The 21,519-nt window shown below is 47.9% G+C and overlaps 1 protein-coding gene across 2 annotated transcripts in view; it reads left to right on the top strand.

Annotated features, from left to right (window-relative positions):
- LOC138296807 (exportin-5-like) overlaps window positions 1-21,519 on the top strand; it is a 1,394,731-nt gene that overhangs the window by 335,611 nt on the left and 1,037,601 nt on the right. For both annotated transcript variants that reach the window (XM_069236253.1, XM_069236252.1), the window contains exon 14: window positions 17,927-18,042. In XM_069236253.1, the coding sequence (XP_069092354.1) occupies window positions 17,927-18,042 (116 nt within the window). The remainder of the gene's footprint in view (window positions 1-17,926; window positions 18,043-21,519) is intronic.

The following is a 21,519-nucleotide window of genomic DNA, read 5'->3' as shown; positions in this document are numbered from 1 at the left end:
CCACTTCACTGAACGCATCAACAACAACGCCCACGACTGCAAAGAACTCTTCGGCATCGTGAAGGAACTCTCAAACGCCAACTCCAACGACATCCCGCCCTCCCAGAAACTCTGCAACGACCTCTCCACCTTCTTCCACCAGAAAATCACAACCATCCACGACAGCTTCAACGCCACTCCACCGCCAAACCCCACCCCTGACATCTCCACAGACGCCTGCCGCCTGGACCCACATGGACGACACCGAAACAATAACAACCATGAACACCATCCACTCAGGCTCCCCCACGGACCCATGCCCTCATCACGTGTTCAACAAAGCCAACGCCATCATCGCCCCCAAACTCCGCGAGATCATCAACCTCTCCTTCGACTCCGCCACCTTCCCAGACAGCTGGAAGCACGCAGAAATCCAACCCCTCCTCAAGAAACCCAAGGATGACCCCAACGACCTCAAAAACTTCCGACCGATCTCTCTCCTCCCTTTTCCAGCAAAAGTCATCGAGAAGATCGTCAACACACAACTCGCCCACTTCCTCGAAGACAACTCCATCCTAGACCCCTCTCAATCCGGCTTCAGACGAAACCACAGCACCGAGACTGCTCTCCTCGCTGCCACAGATGACATCAGAACCCAAATGGACAACGGCGAAACCTCAGCCCTCATACGCCTCGACCTATCAGCCGCTTTTGACACAGTCTGCCACCGCACCCTACTGACCCGCCTCCATGGAGCCGGCATCCAGGATAAAGCTCTCAACTGGATCTCATCCTTCCTCTCCGACAGAACCCAGAGAGTCCGACTCTCCCCTTTCCGCTCCAAAGCCACCAACCTCATCTGCGGCGTCCCCCAAGGATCCTCCCTCAGCCCTACGTTGTTCAACGTCTACATGGCCCCCCTCGCCAAACTGGCCTGCCACCATCACCTCAACATCATCTCCTACGCCGACGACACCCAGCTCGTCCTCTCCCTGACCAAAGACCCACTCACCGCCAAAACCAACCTCCACGAGGGACTAAAAGCCATCGCTGAGTGGATGAACGACAGCCGCCTGAAGCTCAACTCCGACAAGACGGAAGTCCTCATCCTCGGACGCACCCCTTCGGCCTGGAACGACTCCTTGTGGCCCACCGATTTCGGACCCCTACCCACCCCAGCCAGCCACGCAAGAAACCTCGGCTTCATCCTGGACTCAGCCCTCACCATGTCCAAACAGGTCAGCGCCGTCTCCTCTTCCTGCTTCAACACCCTTCGAATGCTCCGCAGAATTTTCAAGTGGATCCCAACAGGAACCAGAAAGACGGTGACCCAAGCCCTCGTCAGTAGCAGACTTGACTACGGCAACGCACTCTACACAGGCATCCCAACAAAAGACATCAAACGACTCCAGCGTATCCAAAATGCATCCGCCCGCCTGATCCTTGACATACCCCGCCGATGTCACATCTCCCCTCACCTGAAGGACCTCCACTGGCTCCCCGTGGACAAGAGGATCACCTTTAAACTCCTCACCCACACTCACAAGGCTCTACACAACACCGGACCTACCTACCTCAACTCCAGACTCAACTTTTACGCCCCCACTCGTCAACTCCGCTCTGCCAATCTCGCCCTCGCCATCGTCCCCAGGATCCAGCGCAAGACCGCCGGCGGCAGATCCTTCTCCTTCCTCGCCGCCAAGACCTGGAACTCTCTCCCCACCTCACTGCGCCAGACCCAGGACCTTCTCGCCTTCAAGAGACTCCTCAAGACCTGGCTCTTCGACCGCTAACAGCTCACCCCCCCCCCCCCCCCACCAGCGCCTCGAAACCCTGACGGGTACATAGTGCGCTTTACAAATGTTATGATTGATTGATTGATTGGGAAAAAAGGTGCAGTTTAGGGAAAGAACACTGGTGCTGGGGCCTGGTTAGCAGGGTCCCAGCACACTTTCAGTCATAACTGGCATCAACAAAAGGCAAAAAGTCAGGGGGGCAACCATGCCAAGGAAGGCATTTCCTTACAGCAACTGATGCAGGACAGGAAGAAGAGTGACCCCTCTCCGTGATCTCTTCTCCACTACTGCAGCAGACGGGTCAGTGGATGGAGTAGTCCTAGCAGACTGCCTTACTGAATCGCAGAAGGAAGACTGCAGGAACCTCCTAGGCCAGTTCTCTGAACTGTTCTCTCTGACACCTGGTCAGACTACATGGTGTGAACACACCATTGACACAGAAATCAATTTGCCTGTTGAAAGTAAAATTTACAGGCAACCTGATCATGTTAGGGATTGCATCAATCAAGACTGAAGTGCAAAAGATGCTTCACTTAGGAGTGATTGAGCACTCTGACAGCCCATGGGCTATCCCAGTGGTGCTGGTATCAAAAACTCATTCACAGAATGGTAAAAAAAAAGAAATTAGGTTTTGTGGAGATTATAAAGGGCTTAAGACAGTCACAAAGTCATATTTGGGGTAAAGGATAATCTATATAGTAGTGGGAATATAATAGTTTGTCAGAAGTTCCATGTTATTAGAATTGGTATGTTCTGCTCCCCTTTGTTGGAGATGGAACATTCAGACAGTTGAAGGCTGGAGGGTGAATAGAATGTGACAGACTGGAGAAGCTGTGAGGTGAAGGTGAACAAAAAGGCTGTGTGGAGGGCATGAAGAATTGAAGCAGTGGAGATGAAAATAAAGTCTGAAGCTTTAAGAGAAGAACCCTGTACTTGACTTTATATCACTTATCCTATCCCCAGTGAAGATGAGCTGATAGATACACTGGCATCTGCCAAATATCTAAGCACCTTTGACTTGACTGTAGGATATTGGCAGATCAAATTGTCATACGATGGAAAACCAAAGTCTGCATTCTCAACCATTGGAGGGCATTATCAATTCATTGTTATGCCCTTTGGCTTGAAGAATGCACCTAACACTTTCCAGACGCTGATGAATACTGTCCTCCAAGGTTTGGAAGCCTATAGTGCAACTTATCTTGATGACATAGATTTCAATAGCTCCACCTGGGATGACCATCTGTTCTACCTGTAGAATGTTTTAAAGGCCCTGCAAAAGGCAGGTCTCACTAGAAAGGCCTCTAAGTGCCATATAGGGGAGGGGAAGGGTATATATCTGGCCACCTAGTAGGTGGAGGCCAGATCCAACCATTGCAGGGTAAGATCTGGACAGTCTTAGACTGGGCTTCCACTGCAACACAAACCCAGGTAAGAGCCTTCTTAGGTCTCACTGGGTATTACAGGATGTTCATTAAGAATTATGGCTCCATTGCCACACCTCTTAATGACATCACATCAGAAAAGATGCCCAAGAAAGTTTTGTGGACAGCTAGCTGTCAAAAGCTTTTGAGGACCTGAAACAGGCCATGCGCTCTGCACCAGTGCTAATAAGCTCTGATTACTCCAAAACATTCATTGTCCAAACTCATGCTTCAGAGGTTGGAGTGGGGGCAGTTCTTCCTGACTCAACACTGAGGGCCAGGATCAACCAGTTGTTATCAGCAGAAGGGTTGACATCTGGTGAGAAACGTTGGTCAGCTATAGAAAGGGAGCCCTTTGCTGTGGTCTGGGCCTTGAAGAAGCTGAGGCCATACCTGTTTGAGCCGTAGAAGGGGCTTGTGGTCTGTTTGAACATGAAATGAATGCCAAACAGATGAAAGGTGAAAACCTCAAATTGTTGAGGTGGTCCATATTCCTATAGGGACTGGACTATACTGTGGAACATAGACCTGGGAGTAACCACTCCAATGCAGATGGACTCTCCAGATATTTCTGCTTAGACAATGAAGACTCATCTGTGCAAGGTTAGCCTTCTTGTCCTTCGTTTGGGGTGGGGGGGGTGAGTTATGTAGGAAAGTGCCCCCTTTGTTGGCATGGTTACCCCCATTTTCTGCCTGTTGTCAGTATGTTTGACTGTGTCTGCTAACCAGGACCCCAGTTGTTTTGCTCTCTCCTCCAAATTGTACCTTTTTCTTGCCGCAATTGGCATACTGGTCCCCCCATGTAAGTCCCTAGTATAGGGTACGTAGGTACCCAAGGCATTGGGATTCCAGGGGTTCCCTATGGGCTGCAGCAGTTATACTGCCACCCATAGGGAGCCGATGCAAATGGTTCAGCAGGCCTGCCACTGCAGTCTGCGTGAACTGGGTACATGCACCCGGTTTCACTACAGGTCAAAGCACCAGGTCACTGTAAGTCACCCCTATAATAGGCCCTCTCAGCTGAGAGGGCAGGGTGCAGTTACCTGTGTGTGAGGGTACCTCTGCACTAGCAGAGGTGCCCCCATGAACTCCAGCACCATTTTACTGGACTTTGTGAGTGCAGGGACGCCATTTTATATATGTACTGGACATAGGTCACTACCTATGTCCAGCTACATAATGGTAACTCCGAACCTGGGCATGTTTGGTATCGAACATGTCAGAAGCATACCCCAATACTATTGCATGTCTTGGAAGTATGATTCCATGCACCCTGGGGGCTCCTTAGAGAACCCCCAGAATTGTTACCACCAGTCTTACAGGGTTTCTCGAGCAGCTGAGCTACTGCCACCCCTCAGACAAGTTCCTACCTTCCTGCTGTTTGATCTGATAGAGTCCAGGAAGGCAGAACAAAGGATTTCATTTGGGAGAGGGAGGTAACACCCTCTCCCTTTGGAAATAAGTGTGACTGGTTTGGGAGGGGTAGCCTCTCCAAGCCACTGGTTTTGCTTTGAAGGACATATTTGGTGCCCTCTGTGCATACACCAGTCCACACCGCTTCAGGCACCCCCCACTCCCTGCTTTGGTGTGAAACTGGACAATGGAAAGGGGAGTGACCACTCCCCTGTCCATCACCACCCCGGGGGTGGTACCCAGAGCTCCTCCAGAGCATCCTAGGGTTCTGCTATCTTGATTCCAAGGTTAACAGGAACTCTGGGAGCATCTGAGTGGCCAGGCAGGTGATGTCAGAGCCCTCTTCTGATGGGTGCTTACCTGGTTAGGTGACCAATCCCTCTTCCAGGGCTATTTAGGGTCTCACTGTTGGGTGGATCCTCAGATTCAGCTTGCAAGATTTCAGCAGGACTACTCTGCAACCTTTACTTTGACTTCTGGCCTCCAGAACCGCGACTTGACACTCCTGGAATTTACAAGCATAAGATCCACGAGGAAGACTCTTCCGCAACATTTTATCCAGAGTTCCTGCCAGCTCTGCAACAGGTCCCTTGCTGTGCATCCTCGGAAGACTGCACTAGGAGGAATCACCCTTGGAGTGAAGGATCACTTCCCTGCAACTGCAGGCACCTACAACAGGCTGCGTGGATCCCGTCTCATACTGAGCAGCGTGGATCCTGCATCACGGGTGGACCAAAGAAGTCCTTTTAGTCCTCTCTGCAACTGTCCAACTTTGGTTGGAGGTAAGCCTCTGCCTTCCCACGCAGAACAGCACCCCTGTGCACCGCGTCTCCTGCAATTGCCAAGGCTTGTTTGCGTCTCCTCCAAGGGATGTTCAGGCGATGTGCAGCTCCAGTCCCCAGCACTCCTTCCGGCAAATCACAGCCTCCTGCGTGGTTCTCCTGTGGCATGAGATCCACTTTTGTAGTGCTGCTTGGGCCTGTTCTGTGACTTCTGTGTCCTCGTCCTGTGGGACTCATGTGGGTGCTGCCTCTGCTTCTGTGGACTCTCAGCGAAACTGAGGGTCCCCTGTGACTCCCCCTCCTGGGTTGAGTCGACCTGGGCCTTGCTGGTCCCCGGCAGCACCTCTTTTCCACTAACCCCAAGTTTGCCTTTGCCAAGGCTTGTTGGTGGAAATCCTGCACCGACTCCCATCTGCAGTCTTTCTTCCGGCGTGGGGCATCTTCTGCACCCATATGGAACTCTTCACCCGCACCTGGGCTGCAGTGTGTACCTGTTCTTCAGAACCGTTGACCAGCTCATGCATCCACAGCTGGGTGGGTAGTACTACCTACTCCTCCCGGACTCCACTGTGACTCTTGGACTTAGTCCCCTATCTCTACAGGTCTTCTTTCTTCAGGAATCCAACGCTGGTTTTCTTGCTGTCTTCTGAGTGTCTTCTTTTCCATCTTCTCCTTTTGGGTGGTTTGGGGAACATCCAGTGTTTTACTGCTGCATTCCTGATCGCTGGGATGTACTGTGTTACTTACCTTTGTGGTTTTCTAATGCACCCATCTCCCCGCTACACATTACTTCCGTAGGTGGGGGTTCCTTGGTCACATTCTATTTTTTTATGGTTATGGTTTGTGCTCCCCCTAGGGTCACTAGTGCATATTATTGTTTGCACTGTTTTCTAACCTTTTCTGTGCCTATTTCTGATTGCTATTGTATATATTTCGTGTATTACTTACCTCCTAAGGGTGGGACATCTCTTCCATTGATTTTTGATAATCTGTGCCAAAAATAAAGTACCTATATTTTTGGTACAACTGGGTGTTCTCTTTCATGTGTGTAAATGCTGTGTGACTACAGAGGTATTGCATGAGCTTTGGATGTCTCCTAGATGAGCCTTTGGCTGCTCATCCACAGCAACCTCTAGAGAGCCTGTCTTCTAGACACTGCCTGCACCTCATCAAGAGGGGATACCTGGACCTGGTATAAAGGTGTAAGTACCTTGGGTACCCACCACACATCCAGGCCAGCTTCTTACACATACTGTATTGATACTTTTCCTCCCGTAGGACTGCATTGATTTCTGATATTTGCACTGTCTCTACTTTTAATATTGAAATGTATTACTTACCTGAAAACTATTTTTCTGCAAATCCTAAACAAAGTGCATTTGATACTTGAAAGTGATAGTCATGAAACTGTACTTACATGCAACAAATATCCTTTTTGTTCTAGAAATAAAGTAAAGTATGTTTTTGATACATAAAATATTGGCCTGGAGTTAGTCATTGAGTGTGTGCCTCGTTTCTTGTCTGTGTATGTAGAGCAAATACTTAGCACTGCCGCCTGATAAGCCTAACTGCTTGACCACACTACTAGAAAACAGAGCATTAGTTTTATTTACTTTAGTCTCTGAAAAGGCTCTGGGATCCTCTGGACTCTGTGCACACTATACCTCATTTTAGTATAGTATATATGGTGCCAGCTTTTTACACTGTGATCAGCAGTGCCAAGTCCAGGTCTATGGACAACTGTTGGTGGCACTTATCTACATCCTTCCTCTGTTGCTGCACAAAAGGATGACATCACCACCAGCACTATGCCCCACTACAGAGCCTCCACGTGCCTCCCACTGGCAAGTGTCTTCCCTACCACCATCAGCCACGAAGGGCAAGCCATCAAAGCGAAAATGTACTTCACAGAGGGTGGGAAATGTTTCTCAGCTGCCACACTGCAGAACGGCTCCAAATATTCCAGTTCGCATTTCGGGTCCATGTCGGGGTCCTTCAATCCGGATGAGTTTGAACACCTGTTCCAAGGCATCCAATGCCTCAAAGACCAATTGGTCCACATCGATGAATCGTGCCGCCAGTAGCCCTATGACAAATGTAAGTGGCATTCCACCTTTGGCCCAAAGTAGAGGTCGCGTTGTGGAAGGTGGAATACGCCAACATCGTTGAAAAAGTGGAAGGATCAATGTCCGAGTGTCGCCCATCATTACCGCCTACAAGCCGAAATATCCTGAGGAGGTACACATATGCATGGATATGAGGATCTGGAACACCACTATAAAAAGAGAGTGTCACATAACACCTACTGTGGATGATATCGTTGTCTGTCAGGCTTCCTGTGGTTCTCGAAAATGGACCTAGCACCTGAATACCGGCATGTAACCACTTTCTCCACGCATCTCAGCTTGCAACGATACAAAATCCTCAACTTTGGCATCTCCTGCGCTGCAGAGGTATTTCAAGACATCAGAAAAGTGTTGGCGGCCTCACTGGCATACTGAACATCAGTGATGAGATCCTGGTTCGCTCTCCCTCTCTGGAAGATCTCCAAAGACTGACGGCCTTACATTGCACAAAGAAGTGTGAATTTTTGGAAGAGGAAATCGGTTTCTTTGAATACCGCTTCTCTGCGAAAGGAATTACCCCCGACCCTGCCAAGGCCCATGACATCCAGAATGCGCTTACACCCTCCAATATAAACATGGTAAGAAGCTTCCTAGGTATGGGCACCTACTGGAGCTGTTTTATGCAAAACCTGACTCAGCTCACAGGGCCACTCCGTGACGTCACAAACTTACAACTCCCTGGCAGAGGGGACCTCAACAAGAGAAATCTTTCCAGGACACAAAACAGGCTTTGTCTGGCATCACACTTGCTTATTTCGACCCCAGCAAAGACACTGAGCTGTCCATGGATGCCACCCAAACTGGCCTGGGAGCAGTCCTGTCCCAGAAACAGAAGTGTGGAGGGAGGACCTCTATTGCCTGTACCAGTCGGGCTCTGACACACATAGAGCAGCAATATTGTCACATCAAGAAAAAGGCAATTGCGATCCACTTGGGGTGCGGGCATTTACACATATCTGTATGGACACCCGTTGATTGTCAGTACCGTCCATAAACCTCTACTGACACTCTTTAAAGGGTCTGGACCCAAGGCCCCACCCTGAAAAATGGATACTCCATTTACAAAAATATAATTTCTCTGTGGAATACCAACCTGGGGCTCACAATCCAGTGAATTATCTTTCTAGACATGCCCGAGCCGCCACCCCTGAAGAAGAAGAAGAGACCAAAGATGCTGAGGGGTATGTCAGAATCATTGTGGAAAAGTCATGCCCTCCTTCCGTCTTGCTAGCTAACATTGATACCACACTCAGTGTCTCAAGCAAGCCATGGCAGTCAAAACATCCGGAAACTGGAATGCTGTCTTGTATACCCTGTCCCAAAAGATGACATAAGCCCAAAACACTCTCCAGTCACTCCACGGGAGAGAAAACTGTCTCCACAGACAGGTGTTTGCTCGGAGGACACCAGCTTATAGTACTAGCCAGCTTGACCCACCAGATGGTAGACCCTGCACATTGGTTACACCAGGGAGTGGTGGAAAAAATAAATAACTGAGACTCAAGGAGAAGTTTGGGCGGGCTATCCAACAGTGTAGCCTCTGCCAGGTCACCAAAGGGACCTCCCAGTGTCATCACCAGACAGTCTCCTGAAGGCCCCTGGCTACCTGCCAGCATGGATTTTGGCAGCCTCCCCAATGGCAGACACCTTCTAGTGGTTATCGATAACTATTCCCGCTATCCAGCGGTCGAAATTGTGAGACCATGTTGGCTAGTGAAAGTTACAGCTACCCATGGTATTATCCAAGAACTCCACATGGACAACGGCTCACCATTCATTGACCTTGACCTGGCAAACTACCTGGTATCCCAAAGAACCAAGCACTGCCAAATCACCCCTTCATGGCCTCAAGCCAATGGCGAGGTATGACGCCTCTTGAGGACAATCACAAAAACCATCACGATTGTTCAGGCTGAGCAGCAGCATGTCAAGAGTGCTATTTACATGTTTCTGAAAGAGTATCGGCTGACTCTCCTCTCCACCACAGGAGTAGCCCTGAACACCCTTTGCTTTGGCCAGAGGGACATGGATATAATACCACTCCACGTGGGAGCAAACGCCCTCCCCGCCAAACCGTGATCAAGCTTGCTGGGAGGACCAGAACTGCCTAGCATCTTGGAGCAGGCAAGCAAAGACCCCAAGACTCTCCGTCAGTGACTGGGTGCACATCAAAGACCGTCACCTAGGAAGTAAATTCAGGCTCCCATCTGAGGTAAAGCCATGGAAAGTCTCCAGGATCCATGAGACCATGCTAACCGCCTGCAGGGGTGGAGAGACAGTAACATGGAATGTGTCATTTTTCAAGCAGTTTAAGTGAAACCCTGGCGATCCATCTGACCCTACAAATCTACACCCAGCAAGATCACTGGATGACCAACAAATGGCTGACCCACCACGCTTCCTGCCCAATAATCATCAATCTGCACCGCCTTCCCAGACAGAGCCTGTCCCCATTGGAGCATCTGCCACCGGCAAAGAGGTGGAGACTGAAGAACCCTGTGCTGCATCAACTGAATGTAGGAAAATGGCACCTTTTGCCTGATATTGATGCTGACTTGACTGAGAAGTGTGCTGGGATCCTGCTCACCAGGCCCCATCACCAGTGTTCTTTCACTTAAAAATGTAACATTGTCTCCACAATTGGCACAGCCCTGGCACACAGATAAGTCCCTTGTAAATGGTACCCCTGGTACCAAGGGTCCTGTGGCCAGGGAATGTCTCGAAGGGCTGCATCATGTGTTATGCCACCCCGGAGACACCTCACTCGGCTCATGCACACTGCCTCACAGCTTGTGTGTGCTGGTGGGGAGAAAAAGACTAAGTCGGCATGGCACTCCCCTCAGAGTGCCATGCCCTCAACCCCACTACCTGTGGCATAGGTAAGTCACCCCCTCTAGTAGGCCATACAGCCCAAAGGCAGGGTACACTATACCACAGGTGAGGGCATAGCTGCATGAGCACTATGGCCCCTACAGTGCCTAAGCCAATTCTTAGGCATTGTAAGTGCAGTTTAGCCATAAAGAGTATATGGTCTGGGAGTTTGTCATACACAAACTCCACAGTTCCATAATAACTTCACTGAATACTAGGAAGTTTGGTATCAAACGTCTCAGCATAATAAATCCACACTGATGCCAGTGTGGGATTTATTGAGAAATGCACACAGAGGGCATCTTAGAGATGCGCCCTGTATACCAGCCCAACTACTAGTGTTAGGCTGACCAGTTTTTGCCAGCCTGCCATATCCAAACAGGTTTCTGGCCACATGGGGTGAGTGCCTTTGTGCACTCTGTGACCAGGAACGAAGCCTGTACTGGGTGGAAGTATTTCACACCTCCCCCTGCAGTAACTGTAAGAGCTGGCGGTGAGCCTCAAAGGCTCAAGCCTTCAACCATGCCCCACCACCAGAGTTCTTTCACTAAAAATGTACCATTGCTTCCACAATTGGCACACCCCTGGCACACAGATAAGTTCCTTGTAAAAGGTACCAGTGGTACCAAGGGCCCTGTGACCGGAGAAGGTCCCTAAGGGTGTCCTGCTTTCCCTCTTATCTCATAACCGAGCTTACAGAACCTCTCTGGAATGCACTTCTGATTTTAAAGAAGACATTTATTGTTAATTCTCCACCACAAGGTTCCTGAGAGACGAAATTAGTAGATTGGAAGCACACGTTCAAAAGTAGTCGCAGCAATGAAAGCAAAATATATCAAAGTACTTCTCAGTTGCAATGTACACAGCAAATATATATGATTATATTATATCATAGCTTCAAAGCAAAGTATAAAAGTCAAAATTCATCACCGTAGGACCTATAGCTCAGCTTCATCTTTCTGGGGTCTGCAAGTTGATGACTCCGCTCATCTGCGAGAAAGAGATTTTCTACCCAAACTGGAGACAGGCAACCGACGTCTAGCTCCTGTCTGAAGTCAAAGCAGATTCCATCTACCTCTCTGTAGCCCAGAGTCATCCTTAAAAGCAAACTCATTGCGAGAACCAAAGGACCCTGGAGAGTGGCCAATTCTCCCGAGCTTTCAGACTGGATTGCGAGGTAAACACAAAGTCTACGTGCTCTTATCAGCTAAGGTCTGGTGTGAAGAAAACAGCTTGGTCCATCTTGTGGAAAAACACAGCTTGGAAAAACACAGCTCATCTGCAATGTCTCAACTGCAATGTCTAACCCCACGTTAAAACCAATAGGCAGCTAACCTAAATATCAAATGTAATGTCTAATGTCATGTCAAAGCCAATAGGCAGCTAAACTGAATACAGAATGTAATGGCTAATGCCATGTCAAAGCAAATAGGCAGCTAAACTGAATACAACATGTAATGTGCTACTGGTGAACATTGAGCAACTAATATGCGCGGTGGTGAAACACAAAGTCATTGGTCAAACATAATTAATAGCATCACATTCCACCATATGACCAATTATTTTTGTTTCATATCTCTTATTTCAAACAAAAACATCAACACAAAAAAAAAACCATTATAAGCAAATCAGATTTTAATTATCAAAGCAATCACTGTAAAGCAATGGAAGTGGATTAACATATTGATCTCATAACCTTTCACATCAGATACATCTACACAGGAAAGACAAACTTATATACTCTGATTGGGATAATAGTGTCTAAAATAAAATAGCAATTGGATGTAGCATGAGTTCCACTCATGTAAAGGTGCACGGTCCACCTGATAAGTTTGCAGGAATGTAATCGAAAGTCAGAGTACCATACGAAAAAACACAGACCGTTAACTGGTAAGGTTGCTTAATTCCAGTGGAAGAACGTAATCAAACAAGTTGAATTTGAACTGATGGCGCCATTTGCGCCTAATGGATCCATGGGGTTTGTACTTTACTCAGTTAGGTTCAGGTTGGGGGTTCGGTCCCACCCCCGACCCCACACGCACACACCCGAAGGGAGACCACACAGCACACTCGTGGTCCGTGGCGAAATGTGGTAGGATCTGCAAAAGAAAAAAGTATGACTTTTCTTGCAAATAACATTTGTCATCTGAAATGTGTCCTTCCTCTTCCTTTCCTTGTTTTATAATCAGCAGGATGTTTTTGGGGCCCTTTATTATGATTTCTGCAGGTTCTGGAGGGTCATTTTGGGAATCAACCCACACCTCAGCACTGAGGTTTTTATCTGCTGCGCCCCAGCTTCCCTCTCCTTTCACTGTCAGAAGGGCTGGGGCAGACTCCTTCTTTACCAAACCTCCGTTCACTGCACTTTTGACAAGTTGGGCCATTCTGTCTCCAATTTGTATGAATGAATGAGATTCTTTTCTAGTTACCAGCATAATTTTGATTTCTCCTCCTTGGTAATCTGCAGCAATCACTCCCCTTAAAACCTGATCAATTTGTCATATCTGTCCTGGTAACTTTCCTCTCTCCAACTGATCTTTGACTGTTTGTGGGACAGATTGCTGTTGTGCGTGCTGCACAGTTTTTATCAAATCTAGGGGAATGTGCATCTCTCTCACCTCTGCCCACCTGTAAGTGGCTTTTTCTCCCAGCTGTCCACATTTCTGGTGCACCCACTTAGCTATCCCCACTAAGTCAGAATTCTGGGTGTACACTTCTCTCTCAGAATTGTTCTCTTTAACATCTGCATGGGAATTGAACCAGTTAGGGACAAGCCATGTGGAAAACCAAACGGCTAAACCATTGGCAGTGAACCAAGAATCAGTGGAAAAATGACACATCTCAAACAGCTCTTGCTTTAAAGTCTGACACACATTGTGCAACGCTGTTCCTTCTCCTGTGCTAGAAAACCACTTTTCAGTCAATTAATCATTAGTCAAACAAACATGCTTTTTTATCCCCATTGGGACACTAATTCAAATGGTGCACTCAATTTCTCTGGTGACTCTTTTACCTGTGGTACTCCCTGCACCCTCTCCACATCCTGAAAAGGGGCTTGTGACACCTGTTCATGTAGGGCTGCAGTGACTCTAGCCCTGTCTTGCATGTACGAGATCCAGTGTATGATACTAGCCTCCTGTGCCTGTCCTAAACTGTGAGATTCAGGTGAATTCATCACACACTGCATGCTTGATATTTCAGGTTTCATACTCCAAAGTTCCAGGGGCACTCTTTTCTTCCCCTGGTCCTGATTTACATGTAAATCAGTGTTTCCCTCTTGCACTGCGCAGAAACTTAGTCTGAAATATTTAATTTGCCAAATCACAAGCGCGCAGCTGCCCATGTTTTTTTTCTCATGAAACTGTGTCTTTTGCTCAGTGCAAACAATAAGAAACTCTCAAATCTTTTGTTTTACTTGTGCCAGTAACTGCACATTTTGCGACGGTACCTCTGCCTTGTCCGAATTAATTTTTCCTTGCAGAAGCGGTCTCTAAATAACATTCTGAGCTCTGTTCTCAGTGTTATCAGTTAAGGAATGTGGGGTGTTTTGCTCTATGCTCTGCTCACACGGAGGCTCAGACTGGCTCACAGCTGTCTTAACCCCCTCATTACTGGAATGGGAAAAGCCAGATTCTTCTAAAACAGCAGTTTGATAGATTTCAGCATTATCTTGCATTAATGTGTTCTGGCTAATTTGCTCACGTAAATTCTTATTTTCATGTTCTAACTGCCTACATCTCTCCTGCATTTTTCTGTAAGCAGACAAAAGTATCCAAACCCTTCTGTCAAGAACAAAAGGAACATCATTTCTTTCAAAAGGCACATTTTCTAAATATGCTTTATCACAGCACTCATCCAGTCCTGATAAACAAGAAAACATGTTTCTCACAGCACAATAAGGCAGTTTAACTTCAAATGCATTTTCAAGCATGGTCTGCCGTGCTTCTGTAATTCTCTAAACAACAAAAAACAATTACACTTTTAAATAGTGCACTTCGAAACTCCAATTTCCGACTCTGGAAACTGACGACTAAGCCAAAATGTTCTGCTTTCCCTCTTATCTCATAACCAAGCTTACATAACCTCTCTGGAATGCACTTCTGAGTTTAAAGAAGACATTTATTGTTCTTAATTCTCCACCACGAGGTTCCTGAGAGACGGAATTAGTAGATTGGAAGCACACGTTCAAAAGTAGTCGCAGCAATGAAAGCAAAATATATCAATGTACTTCTCAGTTGCAATGTACACAGCAAATATATGTGATCATATTATAGCATAACTTCAAAGCATAAAAGTCAAAATTCATCACAGTAGGGCCTATAGCTCAGCTTCATCTTTCTGGGGTCTGCAAGTTGATGACTCCGGTCAACTGAGAGAGAGATTTTCTACCCAAACGGGAGACAGGCAACCGACGTCTAGCTCCTGTCTGAAGTCAAAGCAGATTCCATCTACCTCTCTGTAGCCCAGAGTCATCCTTAAAAGCAAACTCGGTGTGAGAACCGAAGGACCCTGGAGAGTGGCCAATTCTCCTGAGCTCTCAGACTGGATTGTGAGGTAAACACAAAATCTACGTGTTCTTATCAGCTAAGGTCTGGTGTGAAGAAAACAACTTGGTCCATCTTGTGGAAAAACACAGCTTTGAAAAACACAGCTTTGAAAAACACAGCTTTGAAAAACACAGCTTTGAAAAACACAGCTCATCTGCAATGTCTAACCCCACGTTAAAACCAATAGGCAGCTAACCAAAATATCAAATGTAATGTCTAATGTCATGTCAAAGCCAATAGGCAGCTAAACTAAATACAGAATGTAATGGCTAAGCCATATCAAAGCCAATAGGCAGCTAAACTGAATACAGCATGTAATGTGCTACTGGTGAACATTTAGCAACTAATATGCGCAGTGGTGAAACACAAAGTCATTGGTCAAACACAATTAATAGCATCACAAAGGGCTGCAGCATGTGTTGTGCTAGCCTAAGGGACTCCCCACCTAACACATGCACACTGCCATAGCAGATTGTGTGTGTTTTTGGGGAGAAAAAGGCAAAGTCAAAATGGCATCCCCCTGAGGTTGCCCTGCCCACAAAACACTGCCTGTGGCAGAGGTAAGTCACCCCTCTAGCAGGCCTTACAGCCCTAAGGCAGCATGCACAACAGCACAGGTGAGGGCATAGCTGCATGAGCAATATGCCCCTACAGTGTCTAGGTCCATTCTTAGCCATTGTAAGTACAGTGTGGCCATATTAAGTATAAGGTCTGGGAGTTTGTCAAAACGAACTCCACAGTTCCATAATGGCTACACTGAATACTGTGAAGTTTGGGGTCAAACTACTCAGAATAATAACCCCACACTGATACCAGTGTTGGATTTATTACAAAATGCCCACAGAGGACCTCTTAGAGATGCCCCCTGTATTTTATCCAATCCTTTAGTGCAGGACTGGCTGGTCTGTGCCAGCCTGCCACTGAGAGACGAGTTTCTGACCACCTGGGGCGAGAGCCTTTGTGCTCTCTAGGGCCAGAAACAAAGCCTGCACTGGGTGGAGGTGCTTCACACCTCCCCCTGCAGTAATTGTAACTCCGAGCGGTAAGCCTCAAAGGCTCAGGCTTCGTGTTACAGTGCACCAGGGAACTGCAGCTAGTGGAGATGCCCAGCCCCCAGACAAAGCCCCACTTTTGGCAGCAAGTCCAGAGGGATAATGTAAAAAAGAAGGATTCACCCCCTCAGCCAGGACCACCCCTAACATGTCCAGAGTTGGAGTGACCCCCTCCTTCAGAAATCCTCCAGCTTGCTTTGGATGATCAGGGCCAATAGGGATAGGAATGTGCTCCAGGAGTGTGTAGCCACCCTCGGGAACAGTCGCCATTGGCTACTGCCCTCTAACCCTAAAAACACCCCTAAATTCTGTGTTTAAGGACTCCCTGAACCAAGCGATTTAGATTCCTGATGGCCTACAAAGAAGGACTGCCTAGTTGAAAAACCAAGCAGAGAAGAAGGAAGACGACAACTGATTTGGCCCCAGCCCTACCGGCCTGTCTCCAACTTCAGAGAACCTGCACCAGAGACCTCTGCCGACTCAGAGGACTGCCCTGTAATTACAAAGGATCAAGAACTCCCGTGGACAGCAGACCTGTCCAACCAAAGAAAGAAGGAACCATCTCTAAAGGGACTCTCACCTCACTCCAGCAGCGTGAGTGCCCACGACTCTCCACCCGATGCCCTTGGCCCGTGTCCAGAGAAACCAACGAGCCAGAGAGGATCCCCAGGCGACCCCGACGATTTGTCCACCCTGGGCTGACCTCTCTGCACCCCCACGATGACGCCTGCAGAGGGAGTCCCGAGGACCCCCCTGACCGCGACTGCCCGGGACGAAGATATCCAACTCCTGGAGAAGCACTGCACCCGCAGCCCCCAGGCCCGTGGGAAACCTACCACCGGTGCAGCAGTGATCAGCAGGCGGCCCTCACCCTTGCCCAGTCGGTGACTGGCCCGAAAAGCCCCCCTTGTGCACTGCCTACAACATCTGAGTGACCCCCGGGTCCCTCCATTGAATCCTATTGCAAACCCGAATCCCTGTTTGCCCACCACACCTGGCCACCCCTGTGCCGCCGAGGGTGTGTTTTGTGTGCCTACTTGGGGCCGCCCAGTGCTCTTCTAAACCCCCCCCCCCTGGTCTGCCCCCTGAGGACGCGGGTACCTACCTGCCAGGAGACCGGAACCGGAGCACCCCCTGTCCCCATAGGTGCCCATGTAATTTTGGCTCTTCTTTGACCTCTGCACCTGACCTGCCCTGTGTTTGCTGTTGCTGGGTGCTTGGGGTTGATTTGAACCCCCAATGGTGCGCTACCTATGGCCCGGAGGCTGGACTTGTTAGTGCTTTACTTACTGTATTAATCAAACTTGTCTTACCTCCCCCAGGAACTGTTGAATTTTCCACTGTCCACTTTCAAAAACGCTTATTGCCATTTTATGCCAAACTACATACATTACTGTTTTTATTCAAAGTCCTATCTTTACCTATGCAAAGTACCTTACCTTTAATGTACTTAACTGCAATGTGAATCTTGTGGTTTTAAAATAAATTAAGAAAATAATATTTTTCTATACAAAAACCTATTGGCCTGGAGTTGTTCTCATTTATTGCTTGAGTGTGTACAACAAATGCTCAACACTACCCTCTGATAAGCCTAACTACTCGACCACACTACCGCAAATAGAGGATTAGTATTATCTAATATTGCCTCTGTCAAGCCTCTTGGGGAACTCCTGGACTCTGTGCACGCTAAATCTCATTTTGATATTGTATATGCAGAGCCAGCTTCCTACACCACTGGCTTTGCAATGTAGGTAGGTATCATTGTATTGAAAATGAATAAACAAAGTTAATCCTAATAAGTCATGTCATGCTGATGTAGTAGCCCTGCATGCATTGACAGGGGAATTAAGGATTGGATTACAGTGCCCTGCTTAATTAACTATATGAAGTGAACCAAGTTCATGCTTATGTATTCATTTCTGGTCTCCTTTCATAGAATGTGCATCACATGGTTTAACCTGCACAGATATGCGCTCCGTTCCGCAGTGGGAAGCTACAACATTCTTCACCAAGATTATCACTGCAAACCTTTTTCAAAATCTGGAAAAGACGGTATGTATTTGTTGGAAATGGCCCTTTCTGCAGGGTTTCCCCTGTCTTTTTGGCTTCTGACGTCATGTTTTTGATCTTGTGCTGAATTTAGTTTTTGCTGGCTTTATGAGTCTGGACACTTTACCACTGCTGACCAGTGCTAAAGTGCAAGTGCTCATTGTCTACATGGTCTTGGTGATTGGTTTATCCATGATTGGTATATTTGATTTACTGGTAAGTCCCTAGTAACCTGTACTATGTGTACCCAGGGCCTGTAAATCGAATTGTACTAGTGGGCCTGCATCACCGATTGTGCCACCCACGAGTAGCCCTATAAACAAGTCTCATACTTGCCACTGCAGTGTCTGTGTGTGCAGTTGTAACTACCAGTTTGACCTGGAAAATGCACTCACTTACAAGGCCCACCCCTTTCCCTTTACAAGTCACGACTAAGGTAAGCCCAAGGCCGCCCCATGGGCAGGGTGCAGTTTCTTTAAAAGGAAGGGAAGAACATGTACAGGTGTGTATTATGTCCTGATAGTGAAATACTGTTAAATTTGTTTTTTTGCAAGGCCTGTCTCTCCCATACATTAACATAAATATCTTTCAAATGTTATTTCCCATTGGAAGCAGAACGAGATATGGAGTTTGGGGTGTCTGAACTCACAATTTAAAAGTGCATCGTTTTTGTTTTTTAAGTTTGAAAATGCCACCTTTAGAAAGTGGGCATATTCTTGCTTAACCATGCTGTGCCTCTGCCTGTCTGTGCAGTAAATGTCTGGGTCAGGATGACAGTTGGACTGTTTGTGAAATCACTCTAGACAGTCACACAAAGGGTGCGGAGGTGTGCCCTGCATATCCTCATGGGTCTTCCTGGGCTAGAATGGTGGGGGGAGCTGACACTTGCACTTGAAAGGCTGTGCCTGTCCTTACACAAAGCAGTCTCTAACCCCCTTGACTGTGTCTGGGGCCTGGCGAGGAAAGGCAGGGTCTTTTGTCCTACAAAGACTTTCCTTCTAATTTTGCCTACCTTAAAGGCAAAAGTGAGTATACATCGACCTCTGAGACCACAACTTGAGAATCCTTCTGGACTGAGGACATTCTGCCAGGAAGAAGAGCTAGTTGCTTTAGGGCGGACTGCCACTCTGCCTGTTTCTTTGCTGTGCTGGCCTGCTGCTTGCTGCTGTTGTCCTGGGAGTGAAAGGACTGGACCTTGCTTTCTACATTCTGCTTCCAGAGGTTCTCCAAGGGATGGAATTGAGCTTGCCTCCTGTTAAGTTTCAGGGACATCAAATACTTCATCTGCCAGCACCTGGTCCCTCTAGCTAAGAGCCCTGACTAGCCAAGTGTTGCCAAATCCAGTTCCTTGGCCCTTGGGAGTGAATTCTGGTGTAACCAGAAAGAAACCAAGTACATGGACTCCAGAGCGACTTCGGAACAGGTGCCGCTGTCCGACTCCGAGCCACTGCCTCCACTGGAGCCATAGTCCATGCTTAGTGCAATGACTGACGCCTCAGGCCCGAGGCCACTGCAGCGCCACCCAAGTCCTGCCCCCCTGACCTAAACACACCCCTAAATTTAGTATTTAGGGGCGACCCTGAATCCAGGAACTCAGATTCCTGCAACCTGAAGAAAGAAGGACTGCTGACCTGAAAGCCCTGCAGAGACGATGGGGACGATAACTGGCTTGGGCCCAGCCCTACCGGCCTGTCTCCAGACTCAAAGAACCTGCACAGTGACGCATCCGACAGGGACCAGCGACCTCTGAGGACTCGGACTGCCCTGAACCCAAAGGACCAAGAAACTCCTGAGAACAGCGGCACTGTTCACCAGCTGCAACATTTTTGCAACTTTGAAATAACTCTCCCTTCCTGCTGGAAGCGTGAGACTTCTCACTCTGCACCCGAGGCCCCCGGCTCCAGAGAACAAATACTGCAGAGAGGACTCCCAGACGACTGCAACAACGTGAGTAACCTGAGTCAATCCCCCTGCACCCCCACAGCGACGCCTGCAGAGGGGATCCAGAGGCTCCCCCTGACCACAACTGCCTGGTAACAAGGGACCCGACTCCTGGACCAAACACTGCACCCGCAGCCCCCAGGACCGAGAGGAACCAACCTCCAGTGCAGGAGTGACCAGCAGGCGGCCTTCTTCCTAGCCCAGTCGGTGGCTGGCCCAAGAAGCCCCCCTGTGCCCTGCCTGCATCGCCTAGGTGACCCCGGGGTCCCTCCATTGCGTCCTACAGCAAACCTGACTCCTACTTTGCACACTGCACCCGGCCGCCCCTGTGCCTCTGAGGATGTGTTTTGTGTGCCTGTTTTTAACCTCCCCAGTGCTCTATAAAACCCCCTGGTCTGCTCCCTGAGGACGCAGGTACTTAACTGCCAGTAGACTGGAACCGGAGCACCCCTGTTCTCCATAGGTGCTTCTGTGTTTTGGGCCCTCCTTTGACCTCTGCACCTGACCAGCCCTGTGTTGCTGGTGCGGTGACTTTGGGGTTGCCTTGAACCCTCAACGGTGGGCTGCCTATGCCCAGGAGACTGTGTAAGTGCTTTACTTACCTGCAAAAACGAACCAAACTTACCTCCCCAGGAACTGTTGATTTTTGCAGTGTCAACTTTTAAAATAGCTTATTGCCATTTTAACCTAAACTGTGTACTACTGTGTTAAATCAAAGTTCCCTACTTTCCCGTGTGAAGTACCTTGCATTTTATGTACTTACCTCAAATCTTGTGGTTTTAAAATAAATAAAGAAAATATATTTTTTCCATATAAAAACTATTGGCCTGGAGTTACGTCTTTGAGTGTGTGTTCCTCATGTATTGCCTGTGTGTGTGTACAACAAATGCTTAACACTACCCTCTGATATGCCTACTGCTCGACCACACTATCACAAAATAGAGCATTAGTATTATCTAATTTTGCCACTATCATCCTCCAAGGGAAACCCTTGGACTCTATGTACACTATCTCTCACTTTGACATAGTATATACCGAGCCAACTTACTACTCTGTGTGTGTGTAAAAGTACTTTACATATTTCCTTTGAGATAAGTCTGATGCTCGTCCCAAGATACCAAAGGGGTGAGCAGAGGTTACCTTAGCTATGTGGCTCCCTTACCATGACTAGAGTGAGGGCCCCTACTTGTACAGAGTGCAAACCACTGCCAACTGGAGGCCCCATTTCTAACAGTATTTCTCTTTAGAAAGTGGTGTCGGTAATGGTAAATTTGATATAACTTTTGGGAGAAAGGATTGGTGAGCCCAGAGTGATACCTTTTTAAAGAGAGTGTATGACTCATTGGTGCAGAGCGCGTGAACCCAGCTCTTCATACTGGCTGAGATTGTGGCCAGAAAAAAGCGTCCATTCAAAAAAGATCGTATAGATCAATGTTATGCATTAGGTGAAAATGGTGACCCATACATTTAGAAAGAACAATACTTATTTCTTACACAGGAGAGGGTGGCCTCTCTGGATGGAAAATCTTTGTTAAACTA

This window comes from Pleurodeles waltl, chromosome 5, assembly GCF_031143425.1.
Source record: "Pleurodeles waltl isolate 20211129_DDA chromosome 5, aPleWal1.hap1.20221129, whole genome shotgun sequence".
NCBI classification, from domain to species: domain Eukaryota; kingdom Metazoa; phylum Chordata; class Amphibia; order Caudata; family Salamandridae; genus Pleurodeles; species Pleurodeles waltl.
Note: the sequence above shows the minus strand (reverse complement) of the source record. Positions and strands in the feature narration are given on the sequence as shown.